Source organism: Macrobrachium rosenbergii, chromosome 10, assembly GCF_040412425.1.
Source record: "Macrobrachium rosenbergii isolate ZJJX-2024 chromosome 10, ASM4041242v1, whole genome shotgun sequence".
Classification (NCBI taxonomy): Eukaryota; Metazoa; Arthropoda; class Malacostraca; order Decapoda; family Palaemonidae; genus Macrobrachium; species Macrobrachium rosenbergii.
In genome coordinates, this window is record NC_089750.1 from 22393654 (window position 1) to 22419356 (window position 25703).

General features: G+C 35.0%; 1 protein-coding gene across 12 annotated transcripts in view; it reads right to left on the reverse strand.

Annotated features, from left to right (window-relative positions):
• Positions 1-25703, reverse strand: part of LOC136842554 (dipeptidyl peptidase 4-like) — a 278639-nt gene that overhangs the window by 17077 nt on the left and 235859 nt on the right. For 10 of the 12 annotated variants that reach the window (XM_067110005.1, XM_067110000.1, XM_067109996.1 and 7 more), the window contains 5 exons: positions 2669-2778; positions 2223-2341; positions 1337-1431; positions 1096-1170; positions 112-164 (listed from right to left, as the gene is read on the reverse strand). In XM_067110005.1, the coding sequence (XP_066966106.1) occupies positions 112-164; positions 1096-1170; positions 1337-1431; positions 2223-2341; positions 2669-2715 (389 nt within the window). In that variant the 5' untranslated portion in view covers positions 2716-2778. Of the gene's footprint in view, positions 1-111; positions 165-1095; positions 1171-1336; positions 1432-2222; positions 2342-2668; positions 2779-3370; positions 3392-13270; positions 13408-25703 lie in introns of those variants that run through there. The other 2 variants (XM_067110003.1, XM_067110004.1) reach the window with 2 other exon arrangements.

A 25703-nucleotide genomic window follows, 5' to 3' on the forward strand; every position in this document is an offset into this window, starting at 1 on the left:
ACAAGGGGTTTACTGTAATGTCTATCATATTTAAATTCATAATACTGTAATGTATTCCATGGATGTACTTATAAAGTATCACAAAGCTTCAGGAAGTGGAACCCTACTCACCCAGTCTCAAGGTTAAGAATTGTATGGCGAGCCAAGTAGGAATACCGGAATAACTGCAAACACGGATAAGAAAATTAAGACCTTCACAGTAAAAGGAAAAACAAGATTATGAAGACTTCAACTTTACCTGGCACACAGATGAATTAAATTTGCAAAAATCAGTTATTTTCTATAATTCTGCTTTGCAATAACTATCAGGAATAATTACATGGTTTTCAGGTTAACTTACAAAACTTGGAGTACAAAAGCAATACTGTAATTACTCTTTGACAATACATTATTCAATGTCTTGATGACTTTTAAGATCTGCAAACTAAGTCTAAATGACTGCATAAGCTCTATAATAATAAATGCCATTCTATAACTTCTTATAATCTATAAGTCAATCAATCTATGACCTGTAAGTTCTGGAATGCACTATACAATGTATTTTTTTCCAACAAGGCTTCATGTGCCATATATAAGATAAGCAGATTCTCGAATATGTAACTGCTCTCTAAACATTAATAGGCTATAGCAAGATCATGTTCGTGAAATAAACTGCCCCTGGAAAGTAGCAAATTCTTCTTTGATCCTAAGTTGCACTGGCTTCATTAGTAGAGTGTGTCACATATGTAGTCTCTTTAACTCATATACTGTTCAGCAAGGTCTACTCCTAGATACCCAAGTGATATGCAACTGGCATATAACAGTACATAGTCAGGTGTGCCATACTCCACTAGATAAAATTTTAGGAAAACACTTAAGCTAATGATGCTGTGATGGAATACCATTTAAATCTATGTTTTGGGCTTTTGTAAAAAGCAGTTTTAATGTACTGCAAAACACAGTAGTACTATAAATCCCCTTAAAATACATGAACCCTGCATCAGTAACACAAAAACTTGTTGACTTTCAATTCATTACCTCCTCATAAGTATATTATGAATGGTTTTAGGGTGTTTTCCTTATCAATGAAATTCAATTTAAATGAGAATATCATACCTTCTGAACGTCATGAACAAAAAGAAGATATTTTCTGCTGGGAGACAAGCTGTACTTGAAAGGGCGCCATTCTTGCTGTAAATTAAATTAAAACATCATTATAGGCATAAAATAATTAAGTGCAATCAGAAATAATGTAATACTAGCAACAATGGCTATAAACATACTTCCTGATCTGACAAGAAAGGAGAAATGTAATAATTAAAAAAAGGCAATTCAGAAGCAAAGCAGAAAACATTACCATAAATTCCTTAGAAACTAATTCCTTTGGAAGCTGCGTCTCTACAGTGAAGATGTTGAGTGCACCATCTTCTGTCCTGTACAAAAACTCATTATCTGTAACAAAAGAAAATGAGAATATTTACTGATTGATACAGGCCTAACAAAAGCAAAATTTGTCATCACATATGATAGATTTGTTTTATTCTCTAAAAGAGACTTAATAAAATCCTTGGTTATTCTGCCTTCCAAACCAAGAAAGGGCACCAACAGAATTTCCATTCATTCACAGGTAAAATAAAGGACTGAGATAACACATAACATCCACATATTCTTTAACATAGAATATTTTTTTTTATAATAATCTCATAGTAAGCTATTTTGATCACCATTTCATTAACGTCAGTTTTGTCCTCGTGACAGATGTAATGAAGCCCACTAGACACAGCATCTTGCATTTACTCCATGGAGATGAGCACTACTTGAATTATCGCTTGCTGGGTGACTTCTTTCCATCCATCAAACACATACATGGATGCCAAATGCCACTTTAAATCATTCCATGACTATTCAATATCGTTTGAATTTATATCAATATTAATGTCTACGTGAGTTGCTATTTACAATACTAGGTGTTATATGACTGTGTTTTCAACAATTTTAACAACATTATGGAAAACCCCCAATTGGCAAAAAGCACGTGTTCGATGTGTGCATTGTTTCACAAGTAAATTTTAAACAAAACTTTGCGTGAACTATATGTTTTACGGACATCGTAAGGTAATCTGTGAGGAATCTAAAATATCCAAGGCTCACATGTATATTACAATAAAAAAAAGACAAGGACCTAAAAAAAATAGTATGAGTCTTAAAACTAAGGATAAGTTGTATGTGAACTTCAGTCTTACCAGAAATCCAAGTTCCATTAAAAGATGCAGCAGAAAAAGTACCGTTAAGCACTTCTGCCAAGTCTATCCCTCTCGGAGCCGATGTAAGGGCTGATGTAGTAGGGGCACCCGCTTCGTTCCTGCCAGTGGGAAACAAACGGAACCTTAACTCACAGACTTCACTATGTGAGAGTAGACTAAATTATTCCATTACATGCTTTTTTCGTTATGTTAATTCTGTCCTTTTATATCATATAATTCTCTTTTTATAAATAGATCTGTATTAAAACCAAAGCTGTTTTTCGAACTTCCTACTAGTAATGGCGGTACATCACTAAGGAACCAAAAAAAAAAGGGGGGGGGAATATATTATAAGGGAGAAGAAACCTGACTCAGTCCCGCATAAACAGTTTCGAGTAAATGGGCAAAATCCATTAAGGTACATGCATTGAATACCCATGACTTACCCGCGTGTTAATACGATGATGGCAATGGCCGCTGACACCACCAGCATGACACCGATGGTTCCTATTAGCAGGTTCCGCCATATTCGAGGTTTCGTTGACCCCACCAGCTCCTGAAATGCAAAAGGCAATCAATAACTGCTAACATGGCTTGTAGCGTGGTTGGTATGGTAGACTAACTAGGTTTCATTTCTGCTATTAACATCATTAAAAGAATACTTTTAATCAAACACAACGTATAACATTATATATATATATATATATATATATATATATATATATATATATATATATATATATATATATATATATATACATAGATGGAGATAGCATTTTTAGTATTTCTCCAGAAGTATTTGCACCACAACTTTCATTTATCTATATTCGTATCTATCCAAGGCACTTTCCATACTCTACTAGGAGGTCTTGACTTTCGGCTTAAATTTATATAATTTTTCATCTTGTTGGTTTTAAATCTGCAACAAGTTGCAAAAACTTTTATGCAAAAACAGGTAGCATTAACCTTTTCTACCAGCAGTGATAAACCGTTACGCAAGTCTGAATGTTATCGTTAATAAAGTACGGGTAGGCCTACTCATTACTGTATTATGTAAAACTTGCGTAATAAATCAGTTATCAAACATATCAACAAAGCAGACTACACATTATTTGGCTCATATTAAACTATTGTCCACGCAAACGCACCTGCATTTATGAGTCGCATTCAAAATTATCAGAACAGAGTAATGACCCTAAAACATCAGTATTCTGACAGAAACATTTGGACTTCATCCACGGAAATTCGTCATCCTTGAACTGTAAGTAAATAAAACACTCGCTGTTTCTGCTTTAGTTGATCTCACTATTTATACGGTAATTATGTTAAACACTGCGCCATGACTGATCTTGAATTTGTTCAAGAAACTATTTCCCAAACAACCAAATGCGAATATGGCATTGTATAAAGTCATCATTTTCTTAATTAAATCGACTTACTCTTTTACATGTCACTGAATTCTGAATGATTTCATCTTCATAATTAATCATGTTTCGTGTCTGACTCCTTCAAGCAATAAGCACCTTGTGGACAAACATCTCAGCTTTTCTGTCATAGCGAATAATTTTATATATATATATATATATATATATATATATATATATATATATATATATATATATATATATATATATATATATATATATATATATATATATATATATATATATATATATATATATATAACCGCCATCCTGTGGTTCAATAGCTCCTATCTAGTTTCTCCACCAAGATCCGAGAGTGATCCCAAACAGAACGGTACAGACGTGGTTCCTGAAAAATTTACTGTCTGGACCGAAGCAGTGAATTATATAACTACTATATAGTGTGGAGAAGGCCATGGGGCAGGCAACGTCATCCAAAAGAACTCGCCAAGAGACAGAAGTCTAACATCTAGTGAAGCCTTCCTTTCTTGGTGAAAAAAAAAATACAAAGATAACCCTTTGAAATATTAATGTCACTTACGATAAAAGAATGATTAAGGTTTCACTTAACCGAACACGACAGAAATAAAGGGGAGATAAACCCTGTTGACTTCTGGGATAGTTGTACTAACTGGGTTGCGTGTTAATATTCGATATTCTCTCAAAATGAAGTTGTTACTCTTTCCTAAATTACTCTGATATCGAGCTTTCTATTCGATTAATAAGCAAGTAAACACGCGCAGTTCACATTTAAATGCTTTTTTGACTAAAATATAAAAAAAAAAATCAATTAGTACACAGAGAACATTTGACACAATCTTTGGAATAAAACAGTCGGAAGGCGTTATACAACAGTTCTACAAATCCGTGAGTCAGAACCAGGTTTTCGTCTCTTGCCTCTGGCAACTAAATAGGAAAAGGTCAAGTCCTGACGACTTTACAGACAAAGGTAACCAGTACCTCGCCGAACATGTGCATATTCCCATCTATCCGTGACACCTCAAGATAGAAAAACTAAACACTGATGATAATGGCGGTATTGATGCAGTATTCATTGATGTTGAAACCGGTAATTAAAGCAATGGCTGTCTTACTGGTGGTACGATAATTGCGAAAATAGCATAAGCTGTTCTCGTAGCCGTATAAAATTTTTAATTTGTATACATTTTCCTAAAGCCCCAAATATCCTCATACGTACAAAACCTACGGTTTTTCTTTTTTTTTTGTATGTAAGTCGCCCTACACTCAGTATCACTTGATTACTAACTTAAACGTTCTTCTTTTCGCATTAAAGGCCATGCATGTCTTCCTATATTAAGGGTAAGGTTATTCGTCTAAAGCAACCTATTATCATTACCGTTGCTGATTAAATGCTAAAATAATTCAGGTTATCGACCTCATGTTGGCCGTTGTTCAGCCTCTTCGATAATATTCTTTTGTTTTCGGGTGGCGATAATTACCTTAAAAGGTAGCCAAACATATTTCCGGTTGTACAGAAAAAAGAGAGAGAGAGAATTTTGAAACCGGAATTACAGTCAACAAAACGCAAAATTATTAATATAAATAGCACAACGGGAAATTCTGGTCAACCTCAGTAGTGTTGCTTGAAGTAAATCTGTGTAACGCTACACAGGTTTGTCTTCAACATTTTGTTGTATGATGGCTAAGATACAGATTGAAAATGAATACAATCAGTACCGGTTAACATACTGGCAACTGTAAAATCATCCTGCATCTACATTCATCATGAAAATACACAATTGGGTTGCAATGTGATCAATGGAATTTATAACTGATCTTTCTTTATATGCGTAGACAATAGATGCAATTGAAATTAGGATGGAAAGGTAAAGGATTTTATGAACCGAATCTGTTGTGAAGACGAAGTGTGGTGATTAAATTTTCGAGAGAGAAAACACCAGAGATCAATGGAATTACGTATTTACAGTAAATTCCTGGTATGAAAAAATCTAACGAGGAAGAAATAAAACTAAATGAAGTCTGGAAAGAGTTGCGCCAATGAAAGGAAACATTTAAGAATGGCTTGAGTAGTAAAAGATATAAAAATGTTCGTTTGCTAAGAGCTTACGAATGAAGTTGAAAAACGTGGGACTCAGCATCTGGAGCAGTAATTTGGCGGTAACATTCTGTTCATGAGACAAGAGTTTCTTTAGGAGCGCTGAAGCAAACAAGATTTTGTGCAATTGTCTGAACTTCAACTTAATTGTCCTACGACCGATGTTTTGCTTTCTTCTAAGGCCACCTTCTTCTAGAAGAAATTATCTTTTCCTTAAAAAGCTACTATTAAATGGAAAATACATATACTAACGCCTGAATGTGGTATGAAGGAATATGGTCAGTTATTTTTCTAGATCTTTACCAGTAAATTCGAAAAAACACTTGAGACCATTTAAATTATTTCCTGCAATACCTGTAACATAACCTTATTTCCAAATACTGTTGTTTATACCATTTATAACATCCAAAGGGGAAATATAGTCAACCGTTTCTCATAAAATAAGCTTATGACTTGTCGTAGCATTCATAAGAAATAAATAAAGAAAATATATCGCATTTACCCCTATATAAAACACAAAATAAAGACACTGATCAGCTGAAACTTCGCTTAAAAACGGCTTGATTTCCCTTCCCCGTAAAAAAATAAATCCTCTATCAACTGCTTGGAGTAAAATTTTCCACTGTCTCCAGACGACAAGCAAAATTATAAGGCTATTCCTGTTGTTTACCTGAAGGGCAACATCTCATCAAGGACGCTTGTTGAAGTATCACACTCCAAGGTTACGAAGTACGTCGAGGGTTTAGAAATAGGACACTTGGCAACTTGTAAAACAATAGCAATCATCACTACATTACAACCCTATAACTATCGACATTGTAATAAAAATCAACAGAGCTCGGAACAATGATCCCAAGAACAAAGCCATGAAGATACGCATAATATGCATTCTATTCATTTTCAGAAATATGCAACACCACCAACATAGGATGTAGATTATATCCTATTTTGAACACAGCCCCTGGCTGCTTGCGTAGCCCAAAAATGAAAATAAAATTGCCTAAAAATAAAAAAAGGCAACTTTCTTAGCAGTGTTTGAAGAATAAAACAACAAAAATTGAAATAGCACCATATTAAAAAATATTCATGAAAGGTACTAGAGTGACTGGCCCTGGACTGATGCTGCACGGGGAGTGATTTTTAGATGCATCAACATGATAATAATAGCTAACACGTGTGACAGAGTACAATACGAAAATCAATGGCAGGCCTTACTTCTCTCACGACACAAGTACACTCAGAAGTAAGACTGGTTTGCAAGGTTGAGAGACAGAGAAAATGATGAGGGGGGGGGAGGTGAACGTTTAATGTATTTACAGTACCCTTATTGATTTTTTTTTTTTAAATGTACATAACTTCAAAGAACAAACAGTATGAGTAACAAGGAATCAGGGTAAAATACCTTACTTCACCCAATAACCCTATTACCAGAAACAACGATTTTAACAAACAAATGTTTCCAGTATCCACAAATTCAAATATAAAAACACGGTTTGAGCATGCATAAATGTACGTGTATATGTGTATGGCGTATTTGTGAGTTCAAACCATTCATATACAGATTAAATGTACACAGAAAAGCAAACATTGCAGGAGACTGAATAATCTATTACTTTTTTGTTAATCACTTCCTGAGTTCACTGAATTCACAGCAAGAGGCGACTTAAAAAACAATTAGAAACAATGAGAATAGGATTAGCAGAGTTATTTTAAGAGAAAGAGCTTACATCTTTCAAACATGAAACAGCAAAATATAAAAAAAATTCTGAGATTCTTAAACCATCAAATAATTCGAGTGTTCAAATTAAGGATACACGTCGATGCTTTCGTATCGTAACGTACAATTTATATAGATCTAAATCCGACTCATCCCAGATTACACCAACTTTCAAAGAAATCAATTTCCTTTGCCAATTTATATCAACTACGGTCACGAAAGAGTTAAAAGAGAAAACAAGTCAGCGGTTCCTTTGTACGTAACAGACAATCATCCACCTGGGTTTGATATTGAGGATAGAAGCACTACTACCAAGTTCATATGATTGCAGCACTAGCCTATGTTCTGCAAACATTGGCAATAACATCGTTCCGACGCGTCACGCCGAAGATAGAAGTTTATTGGCGAATCTGACATCGACGAAGAATGAAATGAAAGGTGTCCCAACGTAACTCTGTCATCTTCGGATCGATTCATAACCAAGATAACGATAAATGATTCTTCTTCGGGAAATATTTAATTCGATGCTTAACGATTAAAGCGACTGCGACGGAAGTCTTGGCAAGCTCATGTTCAGGGAGATACTATAAAGCAATCAAGCATCACAAATCTTAGTGTAACAGCAGACAACTTTTATATACAAAATTAGATCTTGCTCGCAGTACAGACTTCTTGAGAAAAGAAACACGTTCTTCATTCTCCCGTTTTGCAAGGATTATTCTCTCTCTCTCTCTCTCTCTCTCTCTCTCTCTCTCTCTCTCTCTCTCTCTCTCTCTCTCTCTCTTTCCTGGTGAACAAATACATGAATCGTCAAATAACATAAATAGGTATACAAGCTCAAAAGCCTGCCTGCACATTCATCTGCCCAGATTCATTATGTTCGGTATTTTTGGCCATTCTTTCATTCAAGAACCGAGGAAGAATTGATATCAATCGCAATCCTCTATTACGAGAGTGGGATGATGTGTAGAGAAAATAACTCCATCCTCCATATGATCTAAATAATATAAATATATAATTTTTAATTAGAATATAAAATTTTGGCTAAAGGCCAAGCGTTGCGACCCGTGAGGTCATTCTGTACTGAAAATAATGTTGAAACACTTGTTTGGAGAGGTTGGAAAGTACGATGAAGAAAGAGAATATGAACGGAGGCACTGTAAAAGGAAAGAAAGAGGCTGTAGCTAGGGGCCGTGGAACGGAGGGCACTACCCTTCTACGGGGTAAAACATTTTTAAATATGATGCTAAGTCTTATATCGTAAGCTTATCTTATATATCAAGCTCATTAACCATACAAAGAAGCAGAAGACATGTGCTTAAGAACAAAAGACTCCCTCCATTCTCCCATAAAAGTGCCTTCTTTTATCTTCCCTATTAAGGTATCAAAAACCAGTTCGCGAGTACTTCACAGCGCGTCGATGACAGAGAGAGAGGGAGAGAGTGAAATAGACGACTCAGCTATTTTTGAAGGTTTTCCATACCCCTTAACCTTGAGCTCAAGCGACGGTCGTTCCACTTTTGTCCAGTAGATTGTCATTTCTCTCTCTCTCTCTCTCTCTCTCTCTCTCTCTCTCTCTCTCTCTCTCTCTCTCTCTCTCCTGGTGCACAGGTACAACTTCGATACGTGTCTCGTTTTAATTAAGCATAACATTGCTAATTACAATGAATCCGTTGTCTTATATTACTGAAGATGAAATAGTGTACACCGCAGAATCACAAAAGTAAAAGTGGCATAAGATAAAAATTTAAGGATAAGTGCTCAGTGCGTACAAAACATTCGATTTGCTACATGCAGGAAAAATTATTTAGCTCTTCGCGTTTCCGGAAATTGCTTCTGATCTTTCATTAGTTATTTTTACGATGGATATGAGCTGAAACAAATTATGTGCACACACAAACACACACACACACACACACACACACACACATATATATATATATATATATATATATATATTCACTAAAGAAGAAAACTTCACAAATAAAGACAATACGGAGACAAGATGGTCGATGGTTAAGAGGTCTGGAGAGGTAGGAGCAGATGGGAGATGATTTAAATGGTTCAAGGACAGGAATGCAAATGGATATAGACAAATAGGAAGGGAGACTGAAAAGGATTGGTGGTGGAATACAGAAAAGGTTGACTTGTCGAACATTACAAGGATGTTTGACTGTAATCAGAAAATGGGTGGATAGGAAACAATACAACTGGACGAAATATTAAGAAAGGGAGAATACAAGAGCTGATGGAGGACAAGAAGAGAAATGGAATAAGAATTTAAAAGGAGAAAATTATGTTTCGGAATGTGAACGTAGAAGTTCTATTTACTAAGTGTAATTTTTCATACATGGTGTAAATAACAAATGAGGAAAAAAAACCGCAAACGACTAACTGCAAGTATGACTTTAATGAATGCTAATTCCTGCATAATAATTCAAGCGAATTCATGTAATTTAAAGAAAGCTCTGTACTGGGCCAAAACGGTCAGTTTTGATAAAGCAGGCAAGTGGCTGAGTGGATTATATTCGCTTGATTGCAAGAAAACATCCTTGGACCCGACGAAAAACAGCAGTCCTTGTTTAAGGTGGAAAAAAATGATAAAGGCATAGTTTCAGAATGAAAGGATCCTAAGCTGCTTTGAAAGAAGTACGAAAGTAACCGACTGTGAAGGTAAGACTGATAATACGCAGAACGACAAGTGAAGAGCATTGTGGTAAGATCTGCAGTGGTGAAGTGACAAAAGTGTGATGTCCGTCCTCAAGGTTCTATGGGTGGGAAGTTTTACCATATCTGGATTTCCTAAACAATCAGAGATGACTTTCCAATAACTCGACTTTGTCAACATGGCAGTGAGAGTTTTATTCAAAACGGATAAGTTTGAGGCTTGTGTTAACAAAATTACATAGGTAAATACAAACATACTATATCTATCTATCTATCTATATATATATATATATATATATATATATATATATATATATATATATATATATAATATGTATGGGTGGGTAAAAGCACAATGACCTAATGCTGACATATCCGGTGCGGGTCCGAATCCTGCCACGGGCGTAAGAGTTTCTTCATCTGTTTCTACATTTGGATCTAAGGCTTTGTAGAGACGTACATACACACATACATAGCCTATATATATATATATATATATATATATATATATATATATATATATATATATATATATATATATATATATATATATATATATATAACAGGATTAGCTAACAAAGTGGCAGCAGCAACTTCGTGTCAAACTTAATTAAATGTACACGGTACATTTGAAATACCTTGATACATAAATCCTGCACTTTTTTTTTTGCAACAAAAGCAACTATTCTAAATTAAATACTTTTTAACCACAATGGTAATTGCTTCCCCCTCAAAGTGTCATGGAAACGAAGATTATTCCTAAGTTACTTTTTTTCACTTTGATCTTAGTAAGTGAATTTTTACTCTTTCCTTTTGGAGTCTCCCTGGTATGTCCGTTCTCATATTTATTATAACAATAGTCTAATGAATTCAATTGTTTCAACACTGAAGCTTTAGCTGAGAACAAACACGATGGTCCTGAATCTCTTAAACATGCTACCAAGTTTGTGTAGCTCATTATAAGATTAGTATTGTGTGTTCGCCGGTCCTGAACGGCTAAAAGAACAAAGGAACGATAGCAGAATACATTGAATTAATAACTTCCAATAGTATTAAGTTAGAGCGAACAAAATACATGTTTCATGCACTGCATGGCGCACATAGGATAAAAACTCCTACACCACACCAGGTAAATACCACGAAAACGACATTATGTTATTGCAATTTAACTGACATATGGGTTTTCTTCAGCGTACCTGACAATCCAACTGAAAAACAGCTGACTGCCGTAATTTACTCTACCTCTCAAGGTCTCACCACAAAGGAATGTCGAGTGAGTACTCCCACTCCGGACTGAAGCACAGAACTAAAGATTTTTCTCTTAAAAGAGATTATTCCCTTTAATATAACACAAAATCGTCTTCAAAAGAAAAGGTCACCACAAACCTTTGAGACTGTCAAAATTTCTAGCTGAATTTTTAAAATGAATTCTACTAGTGCCGTATTCCAATTCATTTCAACATTCTAACAAGTTCAATAACGAGCTATTTTGTATCACCTTTAGAGCGCGAAAGGAATGATATATACGAAATGCTGTCTTCCGAACTCTAAACGAAGATATACGCAATACTAACCTGGACGATAAGTATAGCTTGGAATCTTTAAACTGGTATGTAGTAGAGAAGCTCAACTGATTGCTCAACTAATTTCATTTTCATCGCTGTGGTATTATTTCCATGATCGTCAAGCTTCAGGCCGACAAGGTGATAACCTTCCTTTTGGAATTCAGTTTCTGATAAACCCAGTTCGTCAGTTACGGTGCAGGATGGGCAACGCAAAGAAGGATCCAGGTTTGTTGGTATGATGGTACTGAAGTTGGCATTAAATACTATAGGTTTCATTACTTTAGCGCTTGTCTTCCTGCATTTTGTGTATGTAGAGTTTCAAATACCAATAATGACATTTACGAGTATGCACCTTTATGAGCGGAAGTCACAAAGTTTTGTGTATGATTTCTGTGAATAAAATAAAAGTTTCTGATACGGCCAGTTCTTGAATTATGCGCTGGTCTCTGCAAATTCCGTTGGAACTTTGTAAAAAGATCCTCTCATGAAAAACTTACTTCTTGTCACATAGTATAAAATATAAGCTTATTAGAGACCCATGCTGACTTTCCTTCTTCCATCCGAATTTGGGTAAAGGAAAAACCAACAACTCTAGGAAGTCTTCTGGACAGGAACCACAATTCAAACATCACTTGCTATTCAGGTCGAGCAGAAATGGAGAGGGATAGGATTGTTCACAACAACCGAACTTCACAGGGTGAAACTCATCACAAAACTTTGTAGCACCAGGTATAATGGTTTAAACCATTCGAGTCAACCATATGTCAAGATCAACCACAATTTTGAGAAAGTCCGCCCACGGATTCGACAGTCACCAGAAGGTGGTTTGATGAAAGCTTTAGTATAGCTTTGTACTATTTACTGAAATCAACATTAACAGCAACAATACTGGTATAAAAGAGTAGCAAAAGTAAGAGTAAAAAGAAAAAAAGTTAACCTAATAACAGATGGGTAATAAATGCAAGCCAAACCACACAGGAAAAAAAGCACCTTTTACATACGTGTATAACAAGTAACCAGAAATCTTAATATGACTCTAACTGTTGATATCGAGAGGCGCCAGAAATTTATTTATAAAATATGCAAACTTTAAATCAGTTTTATAAAACAGAACCAGTACAGAACACTACAACATTTGTCTTGATGGAAACATTACTAACATCTAGAGAAAACATAAAAGTGCACACACACATTAAATTATATATATATATATATATATATATATATATATATATATATATATATATATATATATATATATATATATATATATATATATATATATTCTTGTATCAACCTTTTTCTAAATACTATATAGTATCAAAAGGATATTTACCTCTACAAAATATTTTAGCAAATGGCGCAAAAAATATCCAAATTTTGAATGCTACATATAGGTTAATTCGATATTTTTATTTCTTTTCCTAGTTAATCATCTAATCTATACAATAATCCACAGGCTTAACCTACTACTACTACTACTACTACTATCTACTCTATCATCACTATCATCATCATTATTTTTATCATTGTTGTTAAGAAAATACAAAGAACACACAAAGGATGAGCTAGACGGAAGTGTGAATCAACACTCGTACCCCAAGCGTCTCTTCCTCCGCCTTCTCAAGCATTTCATTTTCCTCCGATCTCCATTGTCATCTTCGTAGTAATTATCCACTTACCAAAGCATCATCACCTTTCTCTTTGTCCCCCTTTACCTGTCACATGCACTCACCTGCGGAAAGAGAGAAGAGTGACATTTAGTAACCAAACCACAAAACCGGAGAATGAACATATTTACATACCTACGCATTAAGAAATCCCTCCTTGTATCTATATTTGATTTTCTTCAAGGCTGTGTTCAGTACCAATGACAGATTGATTCCCGTTACCACAGTAGAAATCAAATGTATTACATGAAACTGAAGTACTGGAAAATGGTTTCGTTTGAGAAAAACCACAGACAACATTAAACAATAGTTAAAAAGAAACCACTATTTTATTCATTTGCTAATTCTTGATGAAAACCATGACAATGCAATCAAATGTATTTAACCAGTCAAATAATGAGAATCTTTGTTTATCTTTACCAGTATAAATATATGTTCCTCAAACAACCAGTAACAAAGCACATCGTCTGGAGAGGGGAGATGAGAAATACATGACATAACCAAGTCCCACGCAACGCCATAATTAAGCAATGAAGGAGAGGTTGAAGGGTTTTTAGCCGACAGCGGCCAGGTAATTACCGCGGGCAAAAGTAGTAACAGAGTCAAGGACGAAGAATTGTAACAAACAGCACCTTGTGAAATAGCTCCTCGGGGTGCTATGGCAACAACAGCAACGCCGAGATTTACGAATAAAAAGATTTTCTGTACCCACCAAAATACAGTTTCCCCTTTCACGTTCCTAGATTTCGTAGATTTCAGCAGACAAATATAACTTACAATATAATTATATATATATATATATATAATATATATATTATATATATATATATATATATATATATATATATATATATACATATACACACACACATATATATATAATACACACACATATATATATGTCTGTCTATGTACGCGTGTGCAAATAATGTACTCCCTAATAAAAAAATGAATACGTTTACTATGTATGTATGCAATGTTTTTATATGACCGCTTCTAAATATATTAATGTAGAGTTAAACCTGTCTGTTACATTGGACAAACCTATATAAAACGCAGCATAGCGAATTTTCAGTCTTCACATTTTTTATTCTAGCGCAAGGAGAAATCTGGCGTAATCTGCCATTTTCGTCAACTATGGCCTTTATAGTAAAAGGAATGCAATGTTGGTCCTACTGGGGGTTAATATCGGGTATGAAAGAGTCAGTGGTAGGTCGCAAAGAGAGAGAGAGAGAGAGAGAGAGAGAGAGAGAGAGAGAGAGAGAGAGAGAGAGAGAGAGAGCAACGACTAAAAGACTAACATGATACTCAATATCCTGGAATTTTGTTATGTATAATATTTAGCAGCGGTATCTCCTAAAATACGGTTTTGGGCCGCCAAGAAAAGAGCTGCAGTGATACAAGAGTAAGCCGAAATGCAGTGATACAAGAGTAAACCGAGATATGTCCTCAAGTGGGTAAGCGGGAGAGAAAAAAGCTAAACACGCACACAAGAATGTCTGGTGTCAAATAACCAGAAGATGCTGGTCATATTCATTAACAACCCCTAGCACAACGAGGGTAAGCACTTGGTAGTGTCACGTCTTTTCCTATGTTTCTTCTGCTCTTCTTGCGTAACTTACGGAGAGGGGAAGCCACGAGAAGAGCTTATAACGAAATGCAGAAAAATGACCAACCCTCATCATTCTCCTAGGATGCCATTAAAGTAAATAAAGGCCAATCAGCATGCCACAAACACTATAATATGGTAAAAACAGTGACATCTGGATTTAGGACATCAGACACCGACGATACCTGAACGACATTCAATACATAGTAACGATTCATTGTAATAAAATCAACACAACTGCAATGAACAAACAGAAACAGGGGTTAAACCAGTTTTATATTCTACATTTTACTTGAAACTATTTAAAAAAAACACAACTATTATATGAGCTATACTTAACTACTATAAAACATTTATATATAATCCGAAACATTGTTCTGCATTTCTAGTCAATAGGTATTTTCCCCTGTAACAACATACGAATTGCGCACTTTAATCACTTTCTCTCAAGAATAATCAAAATGCGATACATAAGAGCAATGACTGGGAGGCTCTAGATTTAAGCCCCCCTGTATTTAAAATAAAAAAAGAGGGTTAAGTCTCCAGCCACATTAACAATGTATCACAATGAGTCACTTCGCGAATATATAAAATGTGGATCACACTGATATAAATGAGAATTCACAGAGAACCTTATGGTAGGTTTCTTTAAAGGCAGGGGTTTGTGGTTTAGAAAAAGTTTATGCTTAGTTTTTTGTTTGTTTGTTTAGATGATTTTTTTTTTATAGCTGTAGTAAGTTTTGCGATGTAAATGTTTTTTTCTGTTCTTGCCTTTTCAAGAGTGAATGAGTGGTAGGTCAGCCGACCAACTTTTGCCCCTTTCGAAGTTTGCCTCTTTGGGTGTTTGACAGCCCTGTGTTCTGTCCGCTTACATAAGAGAGGTGGTGGAACTGCGTAAGTGTGTCCTGTTTGTCGTAAGGAGCAGTATCACCTCGTATTCATTTGGGAGTCCGACCCATCAAGTGCCACAGATGAGAGCTGGCCGGACTGTAGGAATGCAGGCTGCCAGTGGTTAGAAGTGGAAAGTAGTTATTTCATTAGTACTGTAAACATATAAAGAAATTAAAAGAAGATAAGACTTCTCAGCCTTGAAATGAGGAAGAAACCTACCCTAATTAGTGGATTTGTTTATGGTGGCTGTTTATAATAAGTTTAAGTGGAGTGAAGTTAGTAAAGAGAGCGCCATCGTCCTTCTGTTTACTTGCAGCAGGTATTATTTTCGTAAGGAGCGTGCTGCAGAAGGCTGATAACTGATATTTGGTATTCGGAACTACTTAAAGGCTTTACACTTTGAGAACCAAAGTAACAGAATATTATGCTACCCTAGTGGCTTTGCAGTGATTTATGAACACGGTGAAGGAACTATGCCAATAGGAAGGTGGACCTGTGTTGATTGACTGTATATTTCCTGTCCCTGATGTTGCAAAGGGCAAGAAAATAGTATATATGCATGTATGTATGTATGCATGTATGTATGTATGTATATTATATATATATATATATATATATATATATATATATATATATATATATATATATATATATATATATATATAAGCGAATCCCACAGGAAAATGACAGGCCTGTCATTTTCCTGTGGATCGCTTATACACTGAAGTCACGTGATACTACTGTGATTTTTTATATATATATATATATATATATATATATATATATATATATATATATATATATATATATATATATATATATATATATATATATCTTGTTTTTTGTAGTTTGATTACGAAGTTTAAGATAACTGATGTGTGCTTGAGTGTGTGTGTATGTGGGTTGGAAGTGGTGGTTTTCATTGGTAAAATTTTGTTGCATGTTTTTCGTATTTGTTTGCATATATATGTGTAGTTGGTTTTTTTACTGGTCGCCTAGTGCTGTGAAGGGGCTAAAATTTCATCTGTTTTGTAAGATTGGGGATTAGATAGATAATATATTAGTTTTAGGAAATTGAGTTTTTTTTTTCTGTAAACCTACAGTACGAGTATATTCCTACTTTGGGTCATCGACCACAGTCTCTTTCGGGAAGCCCCAACAACCTCTTCCTCCTAGATATTTCCGTTTGGCACGCCTGAACAATTTCATCCATTGCTCAATACTTGTGAAACTGAATGTTTGTGGATTTGGAAACAGGACATAATTCCAGACTCGAATTATGCATTTATTTTCGTACTACGCAGATACTCCTACAAGAAAAGAATACTTTTAAGTAAAACAAATTTTCCATCAGCCAGCGTTTGTAAACGTGCATGGTGCATCTCTCCAGAATTTCAACGAGTCAAGAAGAGAAATGGCCAGATTCTGTAATCTCGTATTTCTCCCCAACACTTGCAACAAGCCCATTCACCACCAGGCTTCCCCCGAGAGTCTCCTTTAATTTAAGAGAAGCAGCGCAACTACATAATGAAAGTACTCGTCTGTCTTTCCACTGGGATGATAATGCAAACTCAATTTTAGAGATGCGAGAGCTGCAACGGTAATTTTCAGCGTAGGTTCTTATTCATCCTAATTATGAGATATATTTATTTTTTTTTTTATTCAACTTATTTATTTAGTATTTAAACTCTTAGTGACTAAAATGTGGTAATAAAGGAGGAAACAAAACATGGAATGAAAGGATATTTTTTTTTTGCAAACTATCTAAGAACAGCCCAAATCCACAAAAAACAAAAATGAGAAAATTCAGCAAACAGTTCCAAACCGACACTTTACATTCCACTTTCGCTTGGTTTACGATACAGTCTTCCGGATCTTTACTTACACGAAAGAAGAAAATTGGCCACTTACTTGTCGAACATACTGTAGATAACTCCTAATTCCACATTTCCTCAAAAACTAATGGTCAGTTTAAAAGATGCTTATTCCAATGACCACAAATCATCATCGCTACCGCATGCATATATAAAAAGGAACATTCGCAAGTGTCTTCTAGTAACACTTTCCCTCCTAAGTGGATGATTTTGTTCATAGTCATTTGCTTTCGAGTTCTTTTTGCTGGCCTCACCGCAAATAACGCTAGATAATTGTAAACCATTCAGTCATTTCTCTGTTAGTTTCAACTTACAGAGGTAAATGTGCAATGCATATATTCTATCAAGACAAAATCATTCTCTCGTTAATTTTGACTGGACAAGTTGACACTGTCGCTTCTCTTTTCAATGTCAACTCCGTTATTTAGTTTCAAAGCCAAACTAATTATAATGAAGAATCTGGCGGTGAGGGGGATTACCTCATCGCCCCCCTCCCCTGCCCCGCCGTGGTTATATGTTGGCATACGCAAATGTAATTTCTCTCGATTCTCCTCTTTTTCCATCACGACTGCAACCCTCAATAGTTGGCGAGGAGTTGCTCCTTTCTCGTCCGAGATCAAACCCGAAGCTTACCGGCTGCCAAGAGATTACTACCATTACGCATGCGAGCATACAAAAACTCACAGAGATTTGTACAGCAAGGAAGAAAAAGGGCTTAAATTCTAATGAAAATCGTCCTTTGCAATCCAATTTTTTTCTCTGAGTATACAGTCTACTGTTCGGACAATATTTTCTCTTCTTCCACTATTCCATTCGAAATGACACTACTGGATTTTATTTCCCTTCCACGAAATAAAGCTGAGGAAAAGAAATATACCTTCGCTCTGAAAAAGTTTTCGAATGGCAATTCATGCGAATGGAAGTGGAGTTTAACTCCGAACACGGACCAATTCGGTACACAATTTGCTATGCAGGGAACGCAGGCTGCTTTGCACAATTAGTCTCCCTTGTCTCAAAGCCGGCTGACTTTACGAGCAAACTGCTGGCAAAGAAGTGCCTTGTCATGTTAGGCTAATATATATATATACATATATATATATATATATATATATATATATATATATATATATACATACATACATACATATATATATATATATATATATATATATATATATATATATATATATATATATATATATATATATATAGAGAGAGAGAGAGAGAGAGAGAGAGAGAGAGAGAGAGAGAGAGAGAGAGAGAGAGAGAGAGAGAGAGAGAGAATCAAATGATTTAGAGAAACCCTGTGAATATATATGTATATGTATAAGTATATGTATATATATATGTATATATATATATACATATATATATATATATATATACATAGAATCATACATGTATACACAACACATATATATATATATATATATATATATACATTATATACACACATATATGTGTGCGTTGTGTAACATGTATATTTCTTTTCACAATACACCGTTTTATTTTCATGGGGATGACTACACAGGGTGTTGACCTTCCGGTTCTCGGGCACTCCTTTTGGTTTGAGGTCGATGTCCCTAACACTATGCTTTACTCTACCCAGGCTGCAAACCAACACAGGCAACTGACCTATAGGTACCCAATTCAGTTCGACGGGGGCAAAATGGACTTAAGGTAACTGGACTCAGAGACGTCCCCAGTCGCCCCACCTGTCGGATAAAACTGGTCTCCAGCTGACTGGGCGGGTTCGTTAACCACTGAAACTACGACGACAGTATATAATGGAATATATATATATATATATATATATATATATATATATATATATATATATATATATATATATATATATATATATATATATATATATATATATATATATATATATATATATATATATATATATATATATATATATATGTGTGTGTGTGTGTGTGTGTGTGTGTGTGTGTGTGTGTGTGTGTGTGTAAAATCAATGTTCAGAAACATATGAAAACACTGTACTCGTGTCACACTGAGTGTTCCACATACATAACTTTTGTAAAATAAATACAAGTGCGCTGGAATTTTTTTGATGCGGTTTTATATCTGCTACCAATGTTCTGATTTATCTATATTCCTTTATATACATATAAAATACAACTATTGTAGTCAAGGAATATCTCAAGTAATAAATATATTAATACTTATCAAATACAATATTGGTGGCTCAAAATCCATTGTAACCCTATAGAGTCCGGGGTTTGTCGTTCTCCCAAATTACATACATGAAGTTCTTACCCCATCTACACCCGTTAGGCCAATACAAAACGTATAACATTCATCACATGAAATCGAAAAGGGATGATAATATTACGTGGGTAAAGGAGATTATTCAGAGGTTTAAACTCAGTTGTAGGAATATTAACTGCATGACTCAGCATTATTCGGTTAATTACTCCTGTGCTATGAAAGTGATTATTTCCCCGAGTGTCCCGATTTCTACAAAGGAATTCAGTAGAATTAATGTTACACTTACTATTCTCGCTTTTCCTTGTTCCATAATCCCCTGTTCTCAGAGCTTTGATTAACATGGCTCTTTCTACCTTAAGGCTGAGGTGAGGCAATGAACCGGGAATTCATATCTCTGATCATATATGACCCACCCGGTTTATATCAAGGAAATTTCTTTAAACATATCCGACGGTGGCGTACCAATGTATGATTACAACAATCTGGCAATGACTGCTGTGTGTTCAAGAAAAGATTAATTTTGCTTTGGCCACGACTGTTTTATATACAAAAACATGTTCCTTTACTGAGGAATGTGTTTTAAACCGTGTTTAACAAGATAATTGGCCTGAGTTGGTTATCGATAGTCAAATCCGTGTTTAACAAGATAATTGTCCTGAGTTGGTTATCGATAGTCAATTTTGATCATTCAGCTCTTGAACTGGACACACACACACACACACACACACACACACACACACATATATATATATATATATATATATATATATATATATATATATATATATATATATATATATATTTGACAAAAAAATGACATTATATATATATTGTCAATTTTTTTGTCAAATAAGTGGCCCGTTTCCAAATCAAATATCACTAAGCACCAAAATGTTTCATAATATATTAGTTCTTTCGTCCTTCGAGCTGATTACAGCTGCAATTCCACAAAGTTTCAATACCTTTTAAAATTCTAAATCCCATAACCTCCACTTTTTTTTGGGGGTAAAAAGGTGAGAAAACAACTGCATCTTACTGACAATTACTGTACTTGCCATCCGTCAGAAAAATTCCACCTTTAATCACATACTAATCAGCCACCACATCGTGAAGCATTCGTTACATACCCCACAAGTGGGAGAGACTGGCTTTGCACTGCTGTAACGTAATATTACTTATCAAGCGTAATATGAGGTACTAACTGAACAAAAGTTTTAAAAAAGACACCAGCAACCTTTCACATTCACATCATCTCAGCTCTCTTAAGAACCCAGCAATTTCACTCGTTCGAAATCTAAAAGGAAAGTGAAATAAGAAAGTGAGAGGGTAGAGAGGCTTCACATTTTCTCTCTGCATCAGCTGCAGGTCACTGGTGTCAGGGAGGTCGACGGCGAAGGCAAAAAAAGAAACCGCAAATAATAACAGAATCGTAGCTAACGTGTAAGAGAAGACAGCAGATATTGATCGGCGTCTCAAGAAGACAGTAATTCGCAGTTATGGCCAAAATGATGATGCATATCCTGGGAGGGGAGATTGGGGCAAATTCAAAATACATCTCATTTTATGGAAAATCGAACCATACCTTAATTATTTCAATTAACGAAATGGGGAAAGTTTTGCTTTTTATTATGCTACCCAGTTGCTTGATTGTCAATATAGGAACCGAAATCTGAAATTCATATACCGACAAAGGTATACATTCCAAATCTCCTTGGAGGAGAAGAGGTCCTACATATCTATATTACATTAAAAAAAACATCAATAAAGCTATCATTATTCACTAAAAAAATGGGGTCATCTGTAGTCATGTCTATCATAACCAGATATTTTACTGCTAACAATTATGACAGTGTTGATGTTCTTTGTAACGGAAACCAAACGCATCCAGTATATATATTGCGCGTATTATAAACCATTATTTTGAATTGAGTAAACTCTACTTCAGCTCCATATCCTTCAAATGCAGGAAATTAATCAATTTAAAAAGAAAATTTCATTTGAATCAATCAAGAAATTTCTAAGTTAGCACAGTAAAAAAAATATTCCGGAACAAATAACGCAAACAGCAGATAATGTAGTTTTTGTTTACACCAAAAATTTTGTTACATTATACCTAATTTTTCGGACAACACTTCATGAAGCAAAGGAATTTCAGTTAATAAAAATATGGCAACAAAAACCAATGTTAAAAAACGCAAAGACTAAAGTATTGTTGTAAATGTGGGCCGGTGAACTTTATGTTGGCTTTTGTTAAAGAAAGTGTTTAATCGCGGACTGCAAATACAGTACCGTAGCTTGCACTGATGCCAAAATGACAAGCATTAAACCTGTTTTTTTTTTTTTATTATGACTTCACCGGACTTCACCGGACAGTAAAAGAAATATAAAAATAATACGAAGAAAGTAAGTTTTCTGAAATGTAAACGGGCTCAATGTAGTATACCTTGATAATGGGTCAAAGATAATTACAATCGACTTTCCATGAGAGAAAAAGTTTAAATCGCTTTGTTACACAGTTTGAACTTACTTTCCTAGTAACACTGGGAAAAGTTATTTAGAAAATTTTCTGGTCACAAATCTATAATTAATACCCGATTCTGCTTCGAAATACAGCAAATGCGAGTTAAAAACGAAAGGCTCGAAACGTTATGCAAAAGGGTGAAGTAAATACTTCAAGCACTGGAAGTGGAAAATTCTACTCACACACAAACAGAGTCTCCCTCTACAAATGCTTTCATGACAACAACTACTGTTTAAATATATATATATATATATATAGTTATATACTGTTTAAATATATATATATATATATATATATATATATATATATATATATATATATATATATATATATATATATATATATATATAGAGAGAGAGAGAGAGAGAGAGAGAGAGAGAGAGAGAGAGAGAGAGAGAGAGAGAGAGAGAGTCACCCTAGTATAGCTCTACAGAGCTAGAGTAAGGAGGAAGAGAGAGTATAATGAAACAGCTCATTCAAGGGTACACAAAAACACACACAACCTCTCTCTCTCTCTCTCTAAAAACAAGTCTTGGCGAATCCAGTTCTTTGTGAACCCAAGCTAAATCCAAGCAAAACTTATCAATTAACCCGATGACCTCTCAAAATTACTGTTCGCATATCAGTGCGTATTACTTTCACCAACAATCTTTCCCCTCTTTATCACTTTCTCGTATAAAACAATTCACTGATTTTACCGCATCTACTAGCCGTAAATATTCTTTGCGATGTTTAAGCAAGTGAACACCTAAACATTATAAACTGTAGTCCGCGGTAACTTACTGTGCAATACTTCAAAATAACGGATGTATAATGGAACAAATAATGAACAAATAATATAATATATATATATATATATATATATATATATATATATATATATATATATATATATATATGTGTGTGTGTGTGTGTGTGTGTGTGTGTGTGCACTGCGCTGCGTGTGTGTGTATATAATACTCTACATGTATGTATGTATGTATGTATGCAAAACCGTACTAAACATTTTGTTTATAAATTAGCTTTCTAAATCGTAATTGTTTATAGCTGTACAAACTTTCATCAGCTTACTTATTCCGATCTTTTCCTCTAAGAATCTGTAAAAGATGCCACAAACAGCATACTTGTAATAATACGAAAAATTAACGAAAACTTCGCCATATCCGTAACTTGATCTGCACTGACCGCCATATTTTTCTTCAATAGGTGACAACGTCTCGAAAATGTAAACAACTCTTATCAGTACGATGACAGATGAGAGAGAGAGAGAGAGAGAGAGAGAGAGAGAGAGAGAGAGAGAGAGAGAGAGAAATCACGGACACAGCTGACAGTCCGGTCAAGATGGTTTTCAACTGCCATAAGACGTCATTAAACAACTATGCCTGACTCGCATAAAATGGAATTCGCAATATTCTCACGGGATGCCAGTCAGCAACACGAGCATGTTACGCTGTTAACCTCAGCTCTCACGCAAGCTTACAAAACTCAAAGGATTTTATCACGTGATGTAAAACCCATTTTCAGGCACTAAAACCAAAATTTTAAGAGGAAAAATTTGGCAAATCAAATGCATTTGCACGTATGCCACCATTTCCGGTGGGCAATTGAAGAAAGATGCTTATGTGCGTGCGTTGCGTTCCCGACTCGATATGAAATACACGTTTGTTGTTGTCCGGTCTAGACAGAGTCGAAACAAACAAGGTCATTCTTCAGGCACAGCAACACTCCCAGGGTGCATTGGCGACCCCTCAAAGAGTCCGTTTATGAACCATCGATGAATACTCCAGTCCCATGACTTTTACTAACAATCACACACCAATCCCGTCCGCATTTTCTTTCTCTCTCTCTCTCTCTCTCTCTCTCTCTCTCTCTCACACACACACACACACACACATGTAAACAAAAAATTTAGATGAAACGAAGAGATGTTACTCATTTTGTCAACTCTGTTCTTCACCTTGGCATCGTTAGCTAGAGTTAAATTTTACAAAGTACCTGTAAATACAGTACGTTCGGCGATGGACTAGCAATTAAAAGGATTTAATTTTCATCAGCAGAATTAATTCAGACTTGAAGAAAGAAAAATCTGCATAAACAGTGAACAGAAAATTCACGTAATCATGTATTTATATTATATTATATTATATTATATCATATTATATTATATTATATTATATTATATTATATTATATTATATTATATTATATATGTGTATGAGTTTGACTATGTACTTGTGTACATTCACTAGAACAATAAGACACCACAGAAACCACTGTCGCAATACAAATACGATAATAACGTCGTCACAGACAACACACTTCATTTGCACGTGGTGTCATTAAAAAAATACGATTACCCTTCCCACATGTATGAGATACAATTTTCTAACGTCGCCCTCTAAGTGGCATAACTTCAAACTTTGCGGACAAGAGACTCGTCCATTTAAGCCATGAGGGTACATTCAAAAGAAACCTGCCGTTGTCAGTATCTATGTGTAGAATGTTAGGTATAAAACGTAGCCATAAACATCGTATTTCTTCGTTATCTCTTGTCAGATTGATTGCCACAATACTCTCACATAAATACGTAAAGACGTAACATAAAGACTCCATCTTACAAGCAAGATATTCCTCAGTATTTCCACCTTCATTGCGATTCGTGAAAACCACCATCTCTATCTCTACTTAGAATTCATTATTCAATCGTGAGCTGTAGAACAATGCTGTCGTCACGGTAACAGTCACGCAGTATCTTCAACAATAGCCACTAATTTTGTGTATATATATATATATATATATATATATATATATATATATATATATATATATATATATATATATAATATCTATTCGTCAGAACTACCTCCCCAAAGTAACACTATCCCTGAACCATCCACCCGTGCGAGAGAGGGGAAATGCAGCGCGTGCATATGTTACGCCAGGCAAAATACCTTGAAGCACTGACGCGGGAATTAATAAATGTACTTCGCTTAATAAAGACGGAGCATAAGCCGTTTCAGTCGGGCGAAATCGTCGGTGCAAAAGAATGATCACCTCTAATGATGGGGGAACGCCATTACTGGAGAAGAGATATGTCAAGAAGAAGGAAAGCCACTGAAGGAGAAGCGTGACTGAAACTGAGATTTGGTGCGAGATAACGTCTTGGCTTTACTTTACCCTTCACCCCTTCCATCACCTTGCTTCTGCGAAACAAGGGAGAAGTAATGGG